The 24,984-nt window shown below is 34.2% G+C and overlaps 4 protein-coding genes across 8 annotated transcripts; 3 read left to right on the forward strand and 1 right to left on the reverse strand.

The window, feature by feature from the left end:
* The first annotated feature begins 529 nt into the window (after positions 1–529).
* On the forward strand, positions 530–3,235 carry LOC140959854 (SURP and G-patch domain-containing protein 1-like protein). Of its 2 annotated transcripts, none has more exons than XM_073417889.1 (4): positions 530–657; positions 766–819; positions 2,226–2,339; positions 3,060–3,235. In XM_073417889.1, exons 1-4 carry the CDS (start codon positions 580–582, stop codon positions 3,081–3,083), a joined length of 270 nt encoding a protein of 89 aa, XP_073273990.1. In that variant the 5' UTR covers positions 530–579; the 3' UTR covers positions 3,084–3,235. The 2 variants fall into 2 exon arrangements, with proteins under 2 accessions (XP_073273990.1, XP_073273989.1); XM_073417888.1 differs by lacking the exon at positions 3,060–3,235 and adding an exon at positions 2,775–3,001.
* Positions 3,236–11,595: 8,360 nt separating this feature from the next.
* LOC140960076 (phenolic glucoside malonyltransferase 1-like) lies at positions 11,596–13,218 on the forward strand. Its single transcript, XM_073418207.1, has one exon. The coding sequence runs from the start codon at positions 11,701–11,703 to the stop codon at positions 13,090–13,092; it is 1,392 nt and encodes a 463-aa protein (XP_073274308.1). The 5' UTR covers positions 11,596–11,700; the 3' UTR covers positions 13,093–13,218.
* A 3,618-nt stretch (positions 13,219–16,836) lies between these two features.
* LOC140958991 (probable galacturonosyltransferase-like 7) lies at positions 16,837–18,429 on the forward strand. The gene has a single exon (XM_073416663.1). It carries the CDS (start codon positions 17,250–17,252, stop codon positions 18,324–18,326), a length of 1,077 nt encoding a protein of 358 aa, XP_073272764.1. The 5' UTR covers positions 16,837–17,249; the 3' UTR covers positions 18,327–18,429.
* A 2,391-nt stretch (positions 18,430–20,820) lies between these two features.
* Positions 20,821–23,837, reverse strand: LOC140958990 (probable polygalacturonase). 4 transcript variants are annotated; one of them, XM_073416661.1, is made up of 6 exons: positions 23,680–23,837; positions 22,679–22,981; positions 22,437–22,557; positions 22,154–22,328; positions 21,992–22,062; positions 20,821–21,788 (listed from the first exon to the last, which is right to left on the reverse strand). In XM_073416661.1, the coding sequence occupies exons 2-6, from the start codon at positions 22,907–22,909 to the stop codon at positions 21,109–21,111; spliced, it is 1,278 nt and encodes a 425-aa protein (XP_073272762.1). In that variant the 5' UTR covers positions 22,910–22,981; positions 23,680–23,837; the 3' UTR covers positions 20,821–21,108. The 4 variants fall into 4 exon arrangements, with proteins under 4 accessions (XP_073272762.1, XP_073272760.1, XP_073272761.1 ...); XM_073416659.1 differs by having other exon boundaries at positions 23,684–23,836; XM_073416660.1 differs by having other exon boundaries at positions 22,679–22,977; positions 23,680–23,833.
* Positions 23,838–24,984: the final 1,147 nt, after the last annotated feature.

Consider the following 24,984-nt stretch of genomic DNA (forward strand, 5'->3'; position numbering starts at 1 on the left):
ATATATAAACAATAAATAAATAACAGTAAAATAAATATTATTACTTTTGTTACCTTTTTCTTCTGTTCGGAGCTTGGAAAAATATGGAGGACTTTTAGAGCTTCGTGCTGATAACGTGTTGTGAAAAAGTAAAAATTTACGGTAAAAAGTAAAAATCTCAAACTCTCAAAATTATCACACTACACACTTTATAATATTTTTCTCTCAACTCAATTGTGATTTTCTTCACAAATGAGAGATCTATTTATAGAAAATTTTTACAAATAATCCAAAAATAAAATACATCATTACCTACATCATCACACACTAATTTTCAATATTGAACACCTAATTTTACCTAATTTTCAACATTCAACATTCACATTTTCAACACAAATATTTTTCACATTTTTAAATAATTTTTCAACAAATACATTTTTAAGCTAATTTTCATTCTAAATAAAATAAGCAGTAGTGTTGAGAAATGGGCCTAATTATATATGTGGGCCAATAAGCAGTTTATGGCCTTCGTCATGGACCGGCCCGTTAAATTATAAATGAACCCAAACATGTGAGGATCAAATTAAACATTAATTCGCAATGGAATTGAGAGCAGAAACTGAGCATGGTTGTTCCTCCGCTTCAACCCCAATCGACTCCTCCAATATTGGTTTTCGGGTATGAATAATCCATCCATGTTTAAAATTCTTCTGTATTTCGGGTTTTTGTTGCGTAAAGACCACTTTTTTTGGATCAAATTATGATTGATTTTTGGGGTTTATTCAGCTGTTGAAGAAGCACGGTTGGAAAGAAGGGACCGGCCTTGGTATCTCCGAGCAGGTTCTTGATTAATTAAATGTCGTGTTTTGGAATTTTATTTATTGTGTTTTACGTCAGATGCCAAGATTACCGTAGTTACGAATAATTTATGCGTACATATGATTGGAGCTATGATATTGCTAACTTAGTTTGATTTTGTATATTTCTCGCGGTGATGAAGTTTCGAGAAAGTAAAAAAAACATTAAAGCTTAGTGGAACTTTAGGATTAATTCTAGGCAACATGTTTTTCTGTTTGTGGATAGGATTTCGCTTTGGTGTTAAATTTTGGTTGTTTTGAAAAGTTTGGATGGTGTTTGATTGTTTGTCATGATTATGTGAAGGATGAAAACGAAATATTATTTAAAAGATTGAGATTGACATCTTTGAAGTGGTTCAAATTTCAATTATATTTTCTTTCAGCCACAACTTGGCAACTTGAAGTGCTAGATTGTTTTTCGTTTATTCCTTGGTTCTTAGCCATCTCTTACTTTTCTCTGTACTTTCTTTTGCTTTCGCAAGAGCTGGAATTTGTTCTATTTTCCCAATTCATTTGAGGCTGCCATGTTTATGATAAGAAAAGAAGCTAGGACAATTAGATGTGTTGTCATGGAGCTAAAATGAACTTTTGTATCTCAAATAACTTTAACATAGGGTTTGGGGGTACATGGCTCATTTCTTTTTTCGGTGACTCCACTTGGAGGGGTTATCATGCTTTCCTTTTATAAATATATTGTCTCCTTGATAACATCCCTTTTTCTTATCAACCATTTTCTCATGTTATCATTGCTTTGATTCCTTGTCAATCATACCACTTTGTCTAAGCTTGGCCATGCGACTAGTTTTTTAATACTTGGGCCCGCCTTACATTGTTAAACTATATATCTTAATGAAACAATATTTTTGTGCTATTTGGAGAACCTATTACTCTACCCCACTATGAAAGTAAGAACACAACAAAAATATAATTATGGTATGATATTGGGTTCAATAATAATTAATGTCATACCTTTGTCTAATGTCGAAATTTTTTTTGACCGAATTTCCATGTATTAAAGACCAAAAATATGCATGTCTGATCCTCAGGTTTGTGAGGGTGTGATGCTCTGTCTCCAAGCACAAGTAGCATAGGGTTGATACAATATTTTGGTTTCCTTCATTATACATTTTGTGTCCAATTTCGATTGGCAAAATACTAAAATTATCATCAATGTGTCAGCGTTGCGTCGATGCCATTCAGCTCATAAAATTTTGAATGGTAAAATTGTTTTTTTTTTTAAAAATTTATTTGTGCTTTGAATTGAGAACACGGAATTATGAACATGACTCCTATTCTTTCTCTTTCGCGTCAAATGCCTTTATTTTCTTCTTCAAACTTGTTGTACAAACTGTATGTAGTTTTCTGATAATTTTTACTATTTTCACACAGGGCAGGTTGGAACCTATACAGGCTTATGTAAAAAAAAATAAGCTAGGATTGGGAGCAGATAAACCAAAGAAAGCGGCAGTCCAGTCAAAATCTCATGATGCGGAAGAACCAAAAGTAAGCATTATTTCCATTATGGAAAATGAATATGAAATTATCTGTTGACTCTTTTTCCCTGTACAGTACATTACCAAATAGCTTGAATGAAATGTGGAATTGATAATTTTAGTGGTTAGTTTGGACAATCTCTTTTCATAATTATCAATGAAGATTAGAAATATGAGCGACTGCCGACTGTAGTCGATGAAACTATATTTGTGCTTATTAAAGTATTGAGTAGCCAATATAGTATAATTAACTAAACAAATAGGAATTGGAATTTGGTGCAATTGGTGACATTGAAATTGTGGAATAGAAGGTGAAGCATAACAAATCCGTGTTAAGGTTTTCTAGTATACTTTCTTTGTGTTGAATCATGAATGTGGTTGGGCAGACATAATAATCTGTACCTGTGAAATTGATGAAGGTGCTTAATACATTCTATGTTATCAGGTGTCTAAAAAGAAAGCAAAGGGCATGTCTAAGAAGATGAAGAAAACGCAGGAGTTTGAAAAGCAGTTGGAGGAGAAAGAATTTGAGAGGGCATTTTTTAGGGAGTTCTGGCCAGAAAACGTCTAATAATAAAAATAAAGATGCATCTTTGGATGTTACTGTTGTATATTTGAATCATAATGGAAAGTAATTGCTGATTAGCTATTTGCCCTTCCTTTGTTTTGTTGGTACTTTTGTCTTGTCGATCCATTTGCTTACCTTTGAATTTGTGTCTGGGAAAAACAGGTGTCGAGAGAGTTTTGCCCATAATGGAAGGGGAGGGATGCTGCCAATGGATGGTGGTGGCTTTGTAAGTTTCTTGTAAAAGAGAAAATTGATCTATTTAATAATAATCATAAAAATATTGAGTTTGTGCATATCCAATATATAAAGATAAAAAAAATGTGACAACGAAATTAATAATATCTACGTGTATATGTATATATGTATATGTTGCATATATGTTGCATATATATATATATATATATGTATGCATATATATATATGTGTATATGTGTGTATATATGTATGTGTATATGTATGTATGTATGTATTTTATATTTAGGAAATATAGAGTAGGTCTCTTGTTAGACGGTCTCACGAATCTTTATCTGTGAGACGAGTCAACTCTACCAATATTTACAATAAAAAGTAATATTCTTAGCATAAAAAGTAATATTTTTTCGTAGATGACTCAAATAAGATATCTGTCTCACAAAAAACGACTCGTGAGACCGTCTCACACAAGTTTTGTCGGTAATGTATATGTCTGCTTTCATATTTGTAAAGCCGACGACGCAAATGATAATATATTTTTATTTACATTTTTATAATAAATAATAATATACCAAGCTATATCATTAACAAATTTTATCTCATTTCTTTTTTGTTTATTTATGGATAAAAAGTTCAAGCGTAAAAAATACATCAACATGTCTTACAATAAGTTTTGATGAAGTAGATGTTCAAGAAGAATATTTTGACTTGTTAATTCAGTCTTAACTTAAATTACTTTGTTTATTTTTATGTTAGGATTATGTGAAATTAAAAATTAGATATATCAAAATGGAGAATGATATTCACACTTTCATATTTTATTAAATGCATTCCATTGGACTTATTTATTTATTTTTGACAAAATTACCCTCATCCATTACTTTTCTTTTTCTTATTTTTTTTGTTGATACATATATATACAACATTTACTCCCTTTTATTATAAAATTTTTATTTAAAAAAATAAACATAAATGTAATATATTTGTATGTTAACATAAAAAAATTCATCTTTTGAAAGCTAAAATCACTTGTTATATATATAATATAATATAATATAACTAAACTGCCCGTAAAAAATATAGTGGTATAAAAAATTTGGTTAATTTAAAATTCAAAATATTTAATTATTTTGGGTATCAAATTTTTAATTGAATAAATTGAGAATAAAAATGTAAAATAAATTAAAATCAAAAATTAAAATTAAGGTCTTATATTATTTTATATTATTTCTACAAAATATATAATATACCATTTGTGATTAAATCCATAACTTTTATAAATTAAATTGTTATTTTGATTCTATTTATTTTATGTTGATATACACTTCATACTAAAAATTAATTAATGTAAGCTCCTTTTTAAAATGAATAAGTTTACAAAAATATTTAAATGATATATTTGATAATAAAATTATAATAAAAGCAATGTTATAAAAAGTGGTAAACGTTAGACGATTTTTTATTCATAGCGTATATCTCTAATTATTTTTTTTTATTCATTTTCATATTTATCTAATATTTTATTTGTATTCGATTCAAACTCAAAATTTATAACATTAGTTTGAATTATCAAACGAACGTATAAATATTTTTAAAAAATATATTGACAATGTATGATATTAATATATTTGAAATATTTTGATATATCTATACTATTTTATTAAAGTTGAAACACTTAAAATAACTAACTTTAGTGTCATGGTCTGTTTTAATAATTATATATATTAATAAAATGTTAAAATTTTAATGTAATTTATATGTAATTCAGCGGATAAAGTCATTGTTTATTTGGATTTAAGTTATAGGTTCAATTCTTACTGAAATTTTTTTTTTCTTTTATTTTTCAATTTATTTTTTATTTTATATATCAAAATTACAATATAGTCTCTCACTATTTCTTATAATTATATTTTGATTTTTATTTAAATATAATCAAATAAATTATAAAAAATATTATACAAGGCGTCGGTTGATGCACTAGTATAAATTAGATTGGTGGTAATATATTTTAATTTGTTATAATTATAATAAAAAAATATCCAATAGATAAAATGGGTCGAACCCATTAAAGTACAAGTTGGATCATGTATTTTAGTGGGTCGGGATCCGACCCATTGTCATGTCTGCAAGTACAAAATACATATTTGATTTGTTTAAACCTAAAAGAAGCCACGGAGAAAGGAAGAGAGTAGCCACAGTCCGTTTTCTTCTTCTTCCATCGTTTCCTTCCTTTGTTTTGTTTAGGTTGCATAAATTTTAGAATGAGGAAGATCTCGGGAAACGTTGTATGGACGAGGCCCATGTCCCTCTCTCGAGCAGCAAAGCTACTGGATCGATTCTCCGCCGTCGATAATGGCTCTTCTGCCGCCGTCTCTATGTATCTGCAACGAGCCTCTGAAGCCTTCGATCACTTGGTCCAATTCCACAGCAAGCGCATTAAGGTGGAAGAGAATCCCGACATCCCACGAGCGGCGATTCCACCCGTTGACCAGAAGCCAATGGATGTTGGTGTTGAAGATGAGGTTGTACAAATAGCTTCGAAAATTGACCATGAGCAAGAGCAAGAGCAGCGGAAGGAGAAGAAAAATAAGAGGAGGAGGGACAAAGAGGTCGATTCGAACAGAAAGAAGAGGAGAATTGAAGGTGTTGATTCAAAGGAGTAATCTTGGTTTGATTAATATTTTGTGTTAATTACACTGCACTGCCACCTCAATATCTGTAGTTTCGTTAGCGAGATTGATGGCTGCAATGGAAGAGAAGTAAGTATTCCAATCGATGTGTAATCTTTACGTTCCTCAAGTACGGATTTTGATCAAAGCTGGAACCTGAATGACTGCATCTGCTTAAATTTTAGCATATAATGTTCGAAATATATATCGAATTGAGCTGCATTCTCATCAGAAATCAGTGGCATATAAAGTTTCTACTTTGACTGGAAAACCTGATTTGGAAAAGATTTTAGTTACAGCCTTTCTTATGATAGTAAATGTGATTATCCGTGAATGGATGTTGTATCTTTTTTTATTTAAATTCGTTTGTTCAAGTTGCTGGAGTGTGAGTGAATGAGTTATTATGGTACCAGTTAAGTTTAGGCATTCTTATATGGGCTCTTTCCTTTGGACAAGATTGATGATTGATCTACCGTTTTTCCCTTCATTTATCACAGTAACCTGGTACAATGTGTTCTATTTGTTTTTGTTGAAAGAACTGGTGGTTTGTGCTGGAAGACGTTCTCCTTCGTCACGTTGTTTCTAACCTTTCTTGTGGAGATGACAAGTATATTTATTTTGAATAAACTCCATGATTTCTGGTGTCAATTGGGTAAAGATTAATCTGGAATAAAGTCGGTTGGACCAATTATAGGGAAGTTTTCCGAACGTGTGCCTCCTCTCCATTCGATTTGAGTATCTATCTCAAACCAAACCCACTGTAAATTATGAAACTGTGATTAAACTAGCATCGCAGTGTTTGTTCTTATACTTCTTCTCAGAAGGAGATTCGAGCCCCGGAACTACTTCCTGACTACATTTCGTATGACAATGCTGTTAGTTTCCCAACTTGGGCTAATCCGTTTGTGCTTGCCTTTATCAAAGAATCCTTTATGTTTCTTTGTACTCCGCGTAGATGGTGGTTAATCCTGCTTGGCTTTGGGTACCAAACAAGACCATTGAGTCCATTGGTTCCAGGGTGATGTGTGCATCTGATGCAGAACAAGCTTTGCATGCATTACTTTCTGGAATAAGTGCTTTTTTTTTTTTTTGCATCAGTACTCTTAGTATTCTAATTGGTTTAGGACCCGTATTTTAATATGCATGTGTAGAGTTTCGTGGCTACCTACCACCTCGCTACCATTACCACGTACCGAGTTGTCATTCTTCGGCCTGTTAGTGATCAGATCTGGTAACCTCGCCCTGGCCCCTGCGTCCGTGCCTCAGTCATCATCTACAACACATGGGATACCAAAGTGTTTTTTCCATCTCATCGATCCGTTAGACCTTGTCCATATGTCGTTTGTTATGTCGTTTTCCGTTTTAACCATCCTCTGCCATCTGGTCTAAGGGAAAAATCCTGCTCTCTGATGTCAATTTTAGTGAGATGTTTCAAACGAAACAATTAAAAATCTCAGCTGAGAAAAAAACTATTATGACTGAGTTCTGTTTTACTTCTAAAATTTATTTGTTCAATGCTATTTGCTTAAAATTATGTTATTCACTGCAGGTCAAGTCAAGACCATGTAATGCCCTGTGTATATACAATGTTTTCTTTTTTTAAAAAATAGTGTACATACAATGTTTTGGTTATCGAATTGATTGCGACTTTAGATTATTAAAAGAAGAAAAAGTTCGAGCATTTATCAATTTTAAAAAATCAACTGACATGTTATTAATTAAACCACATAGATAATGGCGTCAAATATAGGGATGGCAATGGGTAGGGTATGGGTCGGATTTCATACATCCATCCTCATAACTATTTATTAAATTCATCTCCATACACATCCCCATACCCATCGGGTATTGAATTTCATCCACATATCCATCGGATTATCGGATACCTATATCCTACTCAAATACCCAATTATCATATACAATTGAATTTTTTGAAATTTAAATTTTTTCAACGAAGTTATGAATATTTAAAAAATTATTTAAATGAACAATAAGAAAAATTATTCACGCTTTATAATAAGTACGTGTGTGTGTGTGTATATATATATATATATTTTCTTCTCTTTTAATATACAAAACATCGTTTTCTTTATTTTAAGACCCGATTANTAAACGAGTTTTCGGGTCGGGTGTGGGTCGGATTATATCAAACCTGCCTCCATACCCGAACCCGAAAATCCCCATACCCGATTACCCAATTATTTAATCGGGTCTTAAAATCCCTCCATATCCTCTTCTATTCGGGTCGGGTATCGGATCCTCCAACGGGTTTGGAGGAAATTGCCATCCCTAGTCAAATACCTCGAGGAATTCTCGTTGAACTAATACATTGCGTTAAAGATTTGAGCATTTCGGCATATTTGTTAATATGTAAATCGTGTCAACATCTCTATGAAAATTCTCGTTGAACTAATGCATCTTTTGTAATGGATTTGATCATTTTAATTCCGCTGTTATTTTTTTTAGTATGTAGACTCATTTCTCTATGAGAATTACGTCAAATACTCATCAATATTTTGTCGTGTATTTCATTCTTTTTCCGCATTCAATTAAGATTATTTGACATAATTAAATCGAAACAATTATGGGAAATTTTGAAGCTGATCAACATCTTAGCCAATTAATTCTCAAAAATTCTTTTTTCATCTACAAATCAAAGTTTTTCACAATTGTTTTGATTTAATTGTGTCAAATGATCATATAATGAACGCGAAAAAGAATGAAATACACAAAGAAGTTAATGAGTATTTGACATAATTTTATCATAAAGACATGATGAAATGTTGAAGTATGTTACAAATGTGGTGTTAGCTCAACGATAATTTTCAGAGGTATGAAGGACTGAAATGCTCAAATACGTTACACGGGAAGGTATTACGCAGCAGTTTTTAACGCATGCATCTACAAGGACATAGGTAATGATGATTTACTCATCATACTCCTAACCATTTCTAATAAAGTACGGTTACGCCTTTCTGCTACACCATTTTGTTGTGGTGTACCGGGCATAGTGTATTGAGCACAAATGCCATGTTTCTCAAGGAATTTAGCAAACGGACCTGGACATTGTTCTGATTCATCATATTTTCCATAATACTCACCACAGATCGAACAATTTTCACTTTTCTATCTAATTGTCTTTCAACCTCGTTTATAAATACCTCTAAGGCATTTACTGACTGAGATTTTTCATGTAATAGATAGACATAACCATAACGTGAAAAGTCGTCAATAAAGGTGATGAAATATTTTTCCTTTTCTATAGATGAAATATCAGAAGGCCCACAAATATCGGTGTGTATTATTTCAAAGAGTTGTGTGCTTTTTGTGGCTCCTTTCTTTGTGTGTTTTGTTTGTTTTCCTTTAATACAATCCACACAAATGCCAAGATCGGTAAAATCCAAATCTGGTAGGATTTCATTCTTTATCAATCTCTCTAATCTTTCTTTGGAGATATGCCCCAAACATTTATGCCACAAGTTAGCAGACCTTTCATTTACTAAACCACGTTTAGTTCCAATATTATGATGCAAGGTTAAAAGAGTCTCAGCAAAGAGATTATCAAGCCTAAATTTATATAAGCCATCACTGATAATACCAGAACCAATGAAAAGATTTTGTTTGAACAAACTGAAACATCCATTTCCAAATTTAGAACAATAACCAACATAATCAAGTCTTTACAAGGAAACTAAATTGCGAGAAACAGTAGGTACATAAAGAGTTTCAAACAAAACTAAATGACGCCCAATATCTAGAATTAAACGATATGTTCCAATGGCTTCAGCTGGAGCTTTGACTCGATTTCTCATATAAACATACTTTTCATTTTGATTTGTGATTTGGGTCGTAAGGAATCCCTACATCGAATTTGAAACATGAGCGGTACAACCAGAATCAATGTGTTATCAGGAACTTCAACTAAATTTGATTCAAAACATACCAAAGCATGAAACATACCTTTCTTTTCGAACCACGCCTTATGTTTCAGACAATATTTCTGAAAGTGTCCTTGTTTTCCACAAAAGCGACACTTAAAATTGTTGTGTTCCTTTTCCTGGATTTGGGCAGATGACTCATTCACCTTATGTAGTCTTTGTTTGCCTTTTCCATGATTTTTTTTCCAGCTTTCTTTCTAGCTCCTTGATTGGTTACGAGATGAATAGAATGAGTTTCTTGATTCATAAGTCTTGTTTCCTCCTGAACTAGCATACTGTGAAGTTCATTCACATTCCATTTGTGAATGTGAATCCTAATCAGAGAAGTTGAGACCATTAAACATGGAAATAGATGAAGCATGCGATTGAAGTGAAACAGGAACAGATACTGCAAGAACAATATAATGATCATGTGTTAAATGCTTTGAATACAACGTAATTACAGATTCAGTACCGATAAATATTAATTTATATTGATGTTCACCTTTGGGTAATACAACAATATATAAACATTATGATGCTTAATAGTTTACTGTAATTTGGTGATCAAGATATTTAAGGAAAATTATTTTGTTATCTTTGGATATACAAAATATCTAGCATAATATGTTAATTACCACATTTTATATTCATAAATTATAAGAACAAATTATCAACCTTTGGGTGATCCGTAAATGCCTTATAGTTATGAATTTTTAATTACCTACAACTCTAGTTTTATTTCCAAGCAACACAGTAATTAAAGTTTGATTATATAAGTTAGAACTTATTAACTTTATGGTAAGATCACTTTAGTGATTAACAAACCAACATGAAATTAATTCAAATTATATAACTTGAGCAACGTCCAAGTAAAGGTCTTGATTTGCCATCATATTTTCAGCAATATAGACAACATAAACAATTTTCAGCAAATATATTTAACAAATATATATAATCATTAACACAAAGGTGATTTATCTTTGCAGCGGAATATAATCTCATTTGAATTCTGAGTTCATGAATTATAATATAAACGAATGGCAAATCACGAGTTCTTAAACCTGGCTCTGATACCACATGTAAAATCTAACATGATTCATGACAAATTATAATTCAAACACATATAATTTGACATATATATAGATCTTAGAACTTCATAATAATCACATTCCATTAGTTACAAAAATAATTAATTACTAACCTTGGTTTGCCATAGATTCCTTCTGCTACGCAATTGAAGAAAACGATTTTCCTCTCTTTCCTAATTCTCGAGTCACAAAGCTTTCTCTTGAGTGATATATTATGATATTTGTGCTCTTTTCTTATAAAGAGAGAGAGGACCGTTTCATGTAAATTGGATAAAATGACACGTTGTATCAACGTATGTTAGTAGTATAAAACCACTCTGACCAATTCAACTTCCAGTGAGTAGAAAAGAAGGTCCTAGAATATCCTTCTTATTCATTTAATAATAAGTATTATTTATTAAACCATAAATTGTATATTAAAATATTAATTAAATATCTAATAATAACGTAGCACGTGGATCACAAAACTAACACTTAGAACCTGGCCCGATTAAGTTTGATCTTCCCTAGCGAGTCCAAGAATTACTCGGGTCCTTATGGGGAAATCACAAACGAAATCTTCTTTTAACATTTACTTAACAATCATTAAGATTTTTATTATCAAGCAAAGGATTCTCATGTTTCACGCCAACTATATTTTACACCAACGATTGAAACTCAATTATTATTTTATTCATTTGATCTTGACCAATAATATTAAAATACATACCAACCAATTGTTTTTGTTGAAATACTGACTTCAAAAGATTCAACATTTCTCGAAATTTATATAATTTTTTAACATTAATATTATCCATGAATTTATAATTACATCTTTTAGAAAACTATATAAAATTTTTGTTTGAGAACATGCTAGATGACAATATTGGTCTGATAGGCATCTTGGGTTCTATACATAGACGTCCCTTCTTGTGGGGAAGCAAGGTAGGAATCCATGGCTGCAAGCACCCCCAAAGCCGCCGCTATCCTCGATTATTGCCGCGTTGCACCGCCCTCCACCACCGACTCGTCGACTGAACAACGCCTTCCCCTTTCATTCTTCGACATGCCGTGGCTGCACTTCCATCCGGTCCATCGTGTTCTCTTGTATCAATTTCCATGTTCCAAATCTTCTTTCCTACAAACGATAGTTCCAACTCTGAAAAATTCACTCGCACACACTCTCCAGCATTATCTCCCGCTGGCAGGAAATTTGTTGTATCCACTAGACTCGGGCATGCCGGAGTTCTGCTACTTTCCTGGCGACTCGGTTTCTGTCACAATAGCCGAGTCGAGCCAAGCTTATGATTTCGATCATCTGACAGGAAACGGATTCAAGGATGCCAATGAGTTCTACCCTTTCGTCCCTGATTTGCCAGAACCCAGAATTAATTCTGAATCAGGCTTCAAGATAATCTCACTTTTAGCAATCCAGATAACACTATTTCCAGATTCCGGCATCTGCATCGGAATCAGCAATCATCACGTCGTAGGAGATGCGAGTTCAACTACGGGATTCATCAGATTTTGGAGTTCAGTAGCTAGGCTCGGGGGAGACGAAGTATTGGCTCAAAATTATTCACTTCCTTTTTTTGAAAGATCTGGGATCAAAGATCCATCTGGAATATCCAACATTTACTGGAATCAAATGAAAATTTACAAGAGAATATCTCACCGTTCAAACTCCTACGCCGACAAAGTTAGAGCAACCTACATTCTACGCAAGGATGACATACAAAAACTCAAGAATTTGGCGCTATCGAAAAATCAAGCTTTACTCTACTTATCTACGTTTACTGTGACGACTGCTTACGTTTGGACTTGCTTAGTAAAATCAGCGGCAAGTACAGAGGAAGAAGTTGATCCCAACGAGCCGGAACACTTCACCTTCGCGGCCGATGCCAGGCCACGGCTGAATCCACCACTGCCCGTCAACTATTTCGGAAACTGTGTGGCCTTCATGAGGACGGAGTCAACGCACCACCAGTTGAAAGGAAATGATGGGTTTCTCACGGCAGTCGAGTTGATAGGGGATGTTATCAGTAAAAAAGTGAACAAAAGTGATGAAATCTTGAGGGGAGCGGAGTCTTGGATAACTGAATTTTCTGCGCTGATCGGAAAGCGGTTGTTCGGGGTGGCGGGGTGCCCCAAATTTGATGCCTACGACGCTGATTTCGGGTGGGGGGAACCCAAGAAGTTCGAATCCGTGTCGATTGATGCGGATGGATCCATGTCACTTTGCAAATCCAGGGAATTTGAAGGTGGGTTAGAGATTGGTCTGTCCTTGGCTAAGGCGAAAATGGATGCTTTTGCGGCAACATTCTCTGATGGATTGAAGATAGAGTGACATAAAATTAGCATTCTTGTTCGTCTGCTACTTTCTTCTTATGGTTCCTCGTCACTTTTCATGCATGGTTTCAGTATCTCAAAAGATTTTAACATGAGTAGTCTCATGTGAGACCGGTCAACCCTACCCATATTCACAATAAAAAGTAATACTCTTAGTATAAAAAGTAATATTTTTTCATGGATGACCCAAATAAGAGATCCGTCTCACAAATACGACCCGTGAGACCGTCTCATACAAGTTTTTGCCTTTTAACATATTCGGATCGAAATTGTTTATCGTTTTGTTTGAATTATATCATCAACACAAATTTGTCAAAGCAGTTAAATTGATATAATCATGGATTAACGACTTCAAATATCAAGTAATCACATGTCATGTGTTGAATAGATGAAGACACTGCTCTGCGGATATAATCTAATCTACCTAGCCCAAATAAATGGTATACATTTTTCACCAACACATGTGCTCGTCTCATGTGCCATCTATATTCATTCATCGATCCCAACATCTATATTTGATTATTTATAAGTTTTCCTTGTCACAGAGTTTATTTCTTGAATATAATCCTACAAGATACAGAAATAAAAGTTTCATTAGAAAATATACTCTTTTAAATAAATCTATCATATCTAAAATTTATAAAATATCTCAATATTCTAGAAAAGCAAAACTCAATAATTTAATATGTACAATATTATCAAAAAAAATTAAGAAATAAATTATATTCCTTTCAATTACCAATTTCCATTTTCCAAATCTTATTTCATGCAGAAAATAGTTTCAACTAGGGGTTTCAAAATAGGACTCGACCCGGTTCACCACAGAAAAAATTAGGTTTTGATCGAGGGTTTTCGAGTTCGGGTCAGCTCGTGTTTGACCTGATATCCGACCTTAAAAACTAATCGGGTTCGAGTTGACCCAAAAATTTTAAATTTTTAGACATATATAATAAATAAATATTGTCAACATTTTTATATATTACATGTTTGAAAAAATCAATGTATATTTATATATAAATGTTCATCATATAATATTTATTTTTAACATTTTGTATTTTTTTAAATAATTGTTTATTTGATTTAGTTAATATTTTTTATAATTAGATTTTCAAATTAAAATAATATTTAAGATAGGTTTTGTTATTATATGTTTAAATTTAAATATTATTATTATTATTAATTTTTATTTAGTTAATTTTTAAAAGAATTTTAAAAAAATTAAAATCGGTTTTAGTAAGGTTGATCGGATTGAGTCGAGTTTAGCGGGTTCAAGTTCAGGTTCGCGAGTTTTTGGGTTAGTTCGGTTTCGAGTGTGAGAGAAATTGTTTAATACTATCACGTGTCAACTTGATTCGAATCCATCAGGAAGAAATTTACATCTCGGGTTCCAAATATGAAAAATTCACTCTCACACACTCTCAAGCGTTATCTTTCGCTGATCGGGAATTTGTTGTATCCACTAGACTCTCGAGCATGTCAGAATTCCGCTACTTTCCCAGTGATTCGGTTTCTGCCAAAATAATCGAGCCGAGCTTCTGATTTCAATCGAAACAGGGAACTCGGCAAATTCTACCCTTTCGTTCCAGATTTTCCAGAACCCAGAATTGATTCTAAATCAGGCTTTCAAGATAATCTTTCTTTTAGCAATCCAGATAACACTATTTTCAAATTCCAGCATCTGCGTGTTGGGATATCAGGGAAATAAACGAGGTAACATCGCAGCGGAACATCATAAGTAATATCAACAATGAATAAGATGAACACCAATATTTATAGTGGTTTACCCCAAGATTGGGCTACGTCCACTCTAAACATCTCAAGGAGATCACTTCTTTATTAATAACAAAGAAGACAAGAGAATTGAGAATACAAAGTATTTCACTCATAACACTCTGATTTTAACACTCACTTTCTCTCCACTAATCATATTCCTTCCAAGGATAAACAATCCTTAAGAAATATCACACTAAATCCTTTATCTCACTTCTACACTTATGATTGTAGATGAAAGGATTTTGTGTTTTGGTGTGATTTTGGAATGAAGAATGAATGAATATTTATAGGTGAAGTTTAGGGGGAAAAAAAATAAAACCTAACATTTTTTGACTAATCAAGACATGTGTTTATAATTCAAAAATAATATTCTTCGAATTCAAATTTGAGTGGCTTTGAATTCAAATTAGGTGGCTCACTGCTTCGGGGTCAGCAATTATCACTTCCTAGGCTTGTTGTATCCACTACCTATCTTCGTATACTGTGATGATTGCTTACGTTTGGACTTTCTTAGTAAAATCAGCGGCAAGAACTGGGAATACGAAGTCCATCGTCTTCGCGAATGCCGGGACATGTCTAAATCCACCACTTCTCGACAACTATTTCGGAAGGACAAAATCAATTCACCAACATTTGAAAGGAAATGGTGGATTTTTTAAAGCAGTCGAGTTCATAGGGGATGTTATACGTAAAAAAAGTGAACAATAGTGATGAAATCTTGAGGGGATCGGAGTCTTGGCAGACAGAGTTTAGGCAACTGGTCGGAAAGCCATTTTTGGCGGTGGTGAGGTCGTCGAAATTTGATGCCTACGACCAATGAATGAGTCGGAATTATTAATACACTAACACGAGGAGTTCGAATCCTTGTCGATTGATGCGCGGATAGATGATGCATGTCACTTTGCAAGGAGGTTTAGAGATTGGTTCGTCATTGGCTAAGGAGAAAATGGATGCATTTGCAGCCTATATTCGACACCAGCGGTAAGAGCCATTGGAATGATGTAATAAATGCAACTCAATAATCCCTTTTCTGCTTCACTTGCATGCTTGGTTTCTTTATTTAGAAATATTTAATAATCTTATCTTGTATTTGGAATGGATTACTGATAAATAAATCAATATTGCACTTAGATTGATAAATTTATTTGGAAAGAGAGATTTGATTTGAAAAACATTTGAAATATATAATATAACACTCATTTTAGATGTATTTGAAGTTTATCATAATTACTATTAAAATTGAGTACTAAATGTCATTAATTTGAAATTCACTTCAATTTTGTTCTACTAATCAAATCAAGAACTTGAAAACATCCGTCAAACAACCCAAGAGTCTCTGATTAAATAAACGTATACCAAATAAGAGGATGTCTCTTATGAAACGGTCTCACGAATCGGGAGAACTCTGCTCATATTTGCAATAAAAATTAATATTTTTAATGAGTGACTCAAATAAAATAAACGTCTCACAAAATTTATATACACACAAGTTTTTGTGAACAAAAAATGGTAAATAATCAATATTTCTATTGAAAACAAGGAGTTCCTTGTAGATATATATCTAAGCCTTTTAAGAGTCGAAGTTACTCACCAGATGATTAACGATGTTATTTACTCAACAAAATCTTATGTTATCTTATGTGTTAGAATAAGTCTTTAGTGAATTGGTCTCATTAATATATCTATGAGATAGGTCGATTTAGTCTATATATGTAGTTAAAAATAATATATTTAACATAAAAAATAATATTTTTCATAAATCGGATCAGATCGAAGTTCCGTTTAACAAAATTAATATGTGAAAATCTCATAAAAGTTGATGTATTTCACAAAATAAAATAAATAACTCTAGGAAAAATTATTTGCCTAATAAAAATTAAAGAGAAGGTTTATTTGTGTAACAAGATAGGAAAGTACAGAAGATTTCATTCACATATTGTATATATTTGATTTGATTTGTGATGAAAGATTATATGAAAGAATTGTAAATGATACGGATAATGACAATGAGAAACAATATTTAAGGCAAAAATCTCTCCCACGAACTACTCTTCTCTGACAGTTGTGAGCGCCAATCTTTCTTTCTTCACCAGTAAATGCCACACACTCACTGCACCGCTCGTCGGTGCATATTGGCGCATCTCGTTTCCCCATTCATGGATTGATTCTTTATCGCTTCGCTTCGTCCACACGTAAAGGACAGAAGAAATTCCCAGAAAGCAAAGCACATTTTGTTCCTTTTTTTTCCTTTCTAAAGTAACCAGAAAATTTTTTCTGGTTACTTTTGGATTTTTGTCCCCATTCTGGCATTCCCATTCTTTTTTGTTCAGTCTCGTCGAAAAACCAGGGAAAAGGAGTTAGGAATTCTTTCGACGAAGAAAAATGCAGTGGGTTATGAGATTTTCGGGTTTTTTCTCTGCGGCGATGGCGATTATTGTGCTATCTCCTTCTCTGCAATCTTTTCATCCTGCGGAAGCTATCAGATCATCTCAAATCGATTTATATTTCAGATTCCATGGACCCATTAACGATTGGGGAAGATCCACCTTCCGGACGGTCCCGCCATTCCACAATGCCGATGAGTGCCACTCATTGAAATCAGGGAAATTCAGTGTTTGTGATCCTTCTCTGGTACACGTAGCGATAACTCTGGATGTGGAATATCTACGAGGTTCAATCGCCGCCGTCCATTCGATTATCCGGCATTCAAGGTGCCCGGAAAGTGTGTTCTTCCATTTCCTTGTTTCAGAGACGGGCCTAGAAACCCTGGTCCGTTCCACCTTCCCCGAGTTGAAATTCAGAGTATATTACTTCGACCCGGAACGGGTTAGACGCCTAATCTCAAGCTCCGTGAGGCAAGCCCTTGAACAGCCGCTAAATTATGCGAGAAATTATCTTGCGGAACTTCTGGAACCGTGCGTGAACCGGGTCATTTACCTGGATTCCGATCTAGTGGTGGTCGATGACATCTCGAAGCTCTGGAAAACAAGCTTAGGGAGGAAGACCATCGGAGCACCCGAGTATTGCCACGCCAATTTCACTAAATACTTCACGAGCCACTTCTGGTCGGGATTCTCCGGCGTATTTTTGGGCCGCCGCCCCTGTTATTTCAACACGGGTGTGATGGTGATAGATCTGGGCAACTGGAGGCGGTTCGGGTACACCCGCTTGATCGAGCGTTGGATGGAGATACAGAAGTCGAGCCCCAACCGGATCTACGAGCTGGGCTCGCTGCCGCCATACCTGCTGGTGTTCGCCGGGCAGGTGGCTCCGATCGACCACCGGTGGAACCAGCATGGTTTGGGAGGGGACAATGTGCGCGGGAGCTGCAGGGACCTGCATCCTGGTCCGGTGAGCCTGCTACACTGGAGCGGCAGCGGCAAGCCGTGGCACCGGCTAGACTCCGGGCAGCCATGCCCGCTGGACTCGTTGTGGTCCCCTTTCGATCTCAGGAACTAACATTTTTCTCGGATATTTTAGTTTCCATTTGATTTTGTTTTTCTTGTTTAAAATATTTACCATTACGTGCATATAACTTCCCCCGAAATAAAAATAAAAATAAAAATAAAAATAAAAATAAAAAAGAACAAGAAAGATGAGCATTTTAGTAAATGGAAAGTCTTTATGCATTTTAAATTCAATTTAATCGCGGTAGCGGTTTTAGTAGTAATTTACGTTCGACGATTTATAGCTCATTTGACACTACCAAATATCCTTTTGAATGCAACTCGGAATCAAAGAGTAAATCAGAAGATCGAAAGACTTGAAATTGTTCAAACCATCTCAATTATATGAAATTCAACTGCATCATTTGTACGCACGAGATCGATTCTGCATGCATGTATCGAACATCTAATATACTTTATGATTATAGCCAAGTGGTTCTAACATTATGAACTTTGTATTGGTTTGGTCTGTTTTTTATCCAAAGATTATATTTGAACTAGTTGTATGATAAACAAATTTGTTGGTTTTCACAACTAAAATCGAAAACAAATATGAAAGTTGTGATTGTTTGGTTTTCATAAATTTGCTACTAAAGATGACAAGTTTAGTCCATAGGAATATACATACTAGAGTAGGTCTCTTGTGACACGATATCACGGATCTTTATTTGTGAGACGGGTCAACTCTACCGATATTCACAATAAAAAGTAATACTCTTAGCATAGAAAATAATACTTTTTCATGGATATCCCTCAGAACTTTACAGCTACAAAAACCCAGCCAGGGGACCAAACTGGGAATGAAGAATAATTGGTTGAGGGACTTGGATACCATAAATTTTCTGAATCTTGGTTCTGCCCAACCCTAAAACACCAAACTCCATTTGTTTTTGGGCTCATAACCACCTATAATAGCAGTACACGTATGATTTCAAAAATATTAATTTTGTGTTCTTCCATATTAAATGTTAGAACCCTCCAGAAAAAAACATGTAAAAGCCCAGATTAGATATTTTTTATTTAAATAAAGAAAGAAAGAGAGAATGTTCAAGACCACATGGTTAAGTCCTCAAACATTTCGTGATGCCTATTTACTAGTAAAATCCAACCAGGGATGCAAACAAATAGAATCGGTTATGAAAAAAATTTGAAGGGTTGAATTCAACTCTAATCAATATATTCGAGTTCACTTCGAAGATTGAATGGTTTGAACTTTCGTATTCGAAAAGCTTATAGATATATTTATTTAATATTAAATTAATAAAATATTAAAGCTCTAGAATTATTGAATAAAATAAAATGAGCTCTGAGTTTGTCTTACGAAAAATTTGAATATTTTCGAATTTGGCTCGAATTCATTAATTTAAAATACAAATAAAATATAATATAGAACTTTATGAATCAAAGTTTACCAAGAAATATAGTCTACATTTAAAAAGTTAAATTTCTCAAACACTCATAATGTAGGAGATGAGTTTGGGTTCGGTCAAAACTTTGATCAAGCATTCGAGTGAGTGAACGTGGAAAAGAAGATTCAATCAACTTAGAAAATTGAAACTATTCAACCGTACATTCATGACGTAAGAATCCAGTTGCTACAGTCGATGATTCGCGGTGTGGAATAGTTGGTGAATGTAAACATACAGTGAAGCATAATGAATGAGCGATTGAATCATACAAGATTTGAAAGATATGCATATATCAGCAGCTATGTACTGTGGAAGACAATCTTTATTCTAGTGCTTCTTATGGGTTTCTTTCTTTTCTTTTGTTTTTTTTTTAATGAAATTACTTCCATTAAATTTGATAAAAAGAATAGTACAAATAATACACTGGGTATCCCCAGACTAAAACAAAGACATAGTTCTTAACGTCGTATTACATACTACATAGTTCTTAACGTCGTATTACATACTACACGTCATCTATGACATATATCGCACTCGGAATACAATGATAAATTAAAATATTAATCTTCTTAATAATAGTGTCAACATCCAGCTTTTCGTTTTCAAAAATCACCTGATTCCTCGTGTTCCAAACATGATATATCGTAACTGTAAGTGCCATACATCTCATCTTGTTAATCGTTGACTTGCCTCGGTAAACAACTCGAAAGGCTTTGAGGACAACGATTGCCGATCTCATACCTTTCTTCATGCCCAACCAATCTCGAACACCATCCGATATCTTCTTCGAAAACCTGCACCTGAAGTAAATGTGGTCGTTGGACTCCTGTGCATCACTACACAACACACATGAATTATCCAGAACAAACCCAAGTCTATTCCGAGTAAGAAACTTAGCGTGTGCAAAAAGCCAAAGCGCAAACCAGTGCCTCGGTAGGATGAAAGACTTTGATATCAGAGATTTTCATGGCCATCTTCCCTCTTTGTGAACAAAGAAATCATACGGATGCTTAAAACCTGCCGTGCCATTAAACCAACGATCTAAACAATAAATAGCCGCATCAATGGAGCCAAAATCACGAATCAACACATCTCGAATATTAATAATCTGTTTTATTAGCGGTGATTTACATTGTACACAACATGACTAATTAATGGATATGAAATGAATGATGCTCCACACAAACAAGTATCTGAGTTCTACCAAAACTTTTCTTACACATAAATAAAGAAATCGACACTGTACACACTACCCGGGAGAGTTCTCTTTCTCTTGGCCAGCATTTTGGCTTTTGCCTGTTTTGGGATGTTGAATCGGCAGAGGAAGCGCTGTTTCTTATCGTACAGAGCAATGAATGAATGATGGAGAGGTTCAGCCACAGCGTATCATAAGACTGCTACTTGCCTATTCGGATACGAGAGGGAGAAGGAATTGCAGTTGGTTGATGAATTGGTAGTTGAGTTTTGGAGTTCCGGGCAAGGTTCGGGTGACACATTGGTCGATGACCCCTCAACGTTGGAGCATACCCACGATATGGATGAATCAGAAGAGATTGAGAATGATATGTTTGATAAACATATAGAAGTAAAGGGAGATTGATCAATTCCAATAAAGGTACCGGCCGTACTAATATTTACACCAACAATGTTCTTGAAGGTAATTCCACTAACCACCGGCAGCGCATCGGGATCGAATTTGTCATCCGGATGTGAATCATACTGACCTGTTGCCTTGATTCCCTCCTGTACATTTTCCATGTAAGCATCCGATACATATATACCTTTGATATAGCCGCCTCTTCCTCTTGCTGTCTTTAGTTGAACTCCTGTCAACGAGTCCTGCATGTCAAGGTGCTCCACCAATACATTTGAAATGCCACCTGACATTTCGCTGCCAAGTGCGATTCCCGATCCTGAAGAAGACTTTAGGCGAACCCACCGAATATGAACATTGCTGGTTGGTTTCCCATATGATATTCCATACTCATCCCAACCACTTTTAAGCACAACCGCATCATATCCCGTGCTAATGTTGCTGTTCTCAACGCACACATGCTCAGAAGAATCTGGATTTGAAAAGTTCTATTTAAGGTTCCCAACAATAGAGTCACTATGACTAGCCAACACGTGAATAATACATTGTCGTGGTATGGTAACATTAAAATTATTAAAGAATGAAAGGTGAACATGCCATAATCAAATAAGCAAGGATCGACTGAAAAACCAAAATACACATTGGGAGGCACGAGCCATTAACTATTTGACAGACCTGGAACTATCCCACTGGTGTGTGGAGACTCAGGCGGAGAATATACCGTAATGTTCTGAACCAGCAAATATCTGCATTATGGAACAAATAAAAAAAATATCTTGCAATCAAAAGCATTTCAAACATGGCATATTGAATTTCATGTGTTTAACTGGCACGCACCTGCAGTAAACTGGATGTATATTCCAAGCAGGTGCATTTAAGAAGGTCAAGTTCGATATTAAAACATTGTCTGAGCCGATCAATTCTATTAAATGTGGTCGACTGTAATTTAAGGAGTGTGCATCCGCTTGTTTCCACCAAACTGAGCCCTGACCATCAATAGTTCCATTATTGCCTGTTTAGACGGTAAGAGCACTAAATTACTATAAGAATGGTAGAACTGCTAATGGTGAGAAAACACAAATAGTAGCAAATGGATCAGTTTCAGGTATAATTTCATTACCCGTTATAACCACATCAGTTAAATTATGTCCCATGATCAAGCTGCCATATCTGTTACCGGGTATCTCAAGGCCCCGACCATAAGAAGGTAAGGGTCCAACAACATCCCAATGGCTATAATCCTGCAAAGATACTCGTTAAAAGTTCAATATAACTCATATTCCCAGATTACCAGGAAATTTAGCTGCTGACTGCTGTCATGATAGCATAGCATGATAAGATTTTTCATAGTACGGTGATCACCTGAGAGGCAAGAAGAACAGCATCTTTTTCAAGGAATAGTGTGAGATGGCTGGTGAGATTTATGCATCCGATAACCCAACGGCCAGGTGGAACATACAGCTGTGCACCGCCCTTGTCAACAAAGGACCTCAGATAGAAAATAGCATTCTGAAAAGCCAAAGTATTTAAGGTTTTCCCATCTCCTATCGCCCCAAATTCGGAAACGGAGACACTGTGAGGTCTGGGAATCATCGGCCAAGTAGGCTTGCATTCTCCATTGTATTCTGCTGCATAACTCGAAACCAGGAGCAGAAGCAAAACTGCCTGAGAATAAAGGAGTAACAAAGAAACAGATAGCTTATCAAACCTTAAAGCCATACTCGATACTAGCTTGAAATTTGCAAGAATCAGGCCCCTAATAAATTGTTTGCATATATTGGCTAAGAGCTCAGAAATAGCTCAATCATCCACATTACAGATCAAGAGAACAAACATTACTGTTGGTCTAGAACATTGATAAAAATTTTAGTCCCTTCACTGCTACTTACAAATAAATCACCGTTAGATCTAGAGTCCACGAATTAAGCGTCTATTACAGACAATGTAGACAGACCAACCAGCATCCTTATTCAGAAAGTTGAAGATCAAGCCCAATTCGAAGTAAAATGTAGACTGAAGTAAATAAATACACACTTCACCAAACAAAGAAGAGCGAAAACAATCAGATCAAGGAAAACAAATAAGCAAAAACAACAGAACAGCAGTTCAAGTTAAGATTCAAGGTCTTGGAAATAGTATTCTGCGAAATTTTAAGCTTAACCCAACACATATTCACTGACAAGATTTACTTTTTGCAGGATTCCCACATACACACAAAGCAAAAAACAACAGTACTGGATCCAAGAAAATTATCAAAGAAACCCACAATCAAGAAACTAAAAAAAACTTACATTAATCAATTAAAGAAAGCATAAATAAGAATCACAACGTACTTACTAGCATAAATAAGAATCACAACGTACTTACTAGCCTCTTCATGTCTCTCTTCTTCAAGCCCTCATTCTAAGCCACCCTACGCAAGAAGCTTTGACTCGACACTAAGCTAAAACGGAAAGGAAGCCAGAAAGAAGGAAGGAGAAAGGAAACGTGCGGTGATTGAATGATGATGAGTGGCAATTAAGGAGGAAAATATAAACAAAAAATAACGGATGGTAAAAGAAAAGGACAGCACAGAATGAGAAATAGACAGCTCTTACTTCATAAAAAAATGGAATTTTCTTTACTTGTATGGAAGGTGGGATTCAATCAACAGTACGTGAAATTTATATACATAATTATGAAACATTAATCACCCCCGTAATTCTTCCCTATTTATTTTTCTTTGGCTTTGGCCATTGGTTGTTTGCGGGCTCTAAGCTGACGACTTCCTTGTTTTTTTCCTTTGCATATGGAATACTATTTTCGCTCACGTGATGTAGAATCAAGTTGTTTAATATATCTTGTTTCTTATCATCACAACTTTGATTTGTCACATAATATTTGTGAGTAGGTCTCTTGTGAGATGATCTCACGAATCTTTATCTGTGATACGGATCAACTCTACCGATATTCAAAATAAAAAGTAATACTCTTAGCATAAAAAGTAATATTTTTTCATTGATGACCCAAATAAGAGATACGTCTCACAAAATACGACATGTGAGACCGCCTCACACAAGTTTTTGCCAATATTTGTCTAACTTGATTCACCTGATCAACGTGATTTACTACATTGATCATTTGAGTTTATCCAAAATGTAAAAAAAACAACCGCTATAGATCCCAAAAAAATAATAAATAAATAAATAGTAAAACCCAACACTGTGTTTTATGGATCATAATTTATTCAAAGAAAAATAATTTTTAATATCTATTTAGTGATTTTTTCCACGCGGTGGACACTTATCCACTATACATTAGTATTTAGGAAAATATTCATGTGAAGTAATCATATATTCAAATGATTTTTTATTTTATGTAATATTTATTTTGCGTTTTATTGTTTTTATTTTGTTTTTGTAAGAGTGGTAGATTTTATTTTAGAGTTGACATTTTATTTTTTTGTCATTTATGAATAAATTTGATATGTATTTTACAAACGAAGTGGAGGGTAGATAACACAAAATAAAGTATAGATATCAATTTTTTTTTTTCATTTCTCAAATATATGGATAAATCTACAAAAGAAAATTCATATTTAATGAATAATATAGCTAGATACCAAAATCATTAATATACATAAACATAAAACAAAAAAGAAGACAACTGGAATTAACCTTTTTTTTTTG

This window comes from Primulina huaijiensis, chromosome 15 (assembly GCF_012295235.1).
Source record: "Primulina huaijiensis isolate GDHJ02 chromosome 15, ASM1229523v2, whole genome shotgun sequence".
Classification (NCBI taxonomy): domain Eukaryota; kingdom Viridiplantae; phylum Streptophyta; class Magnoliopsida; order Lamiales; family Gesneriaceae; genus Primulina; species Primulina huaijiensis.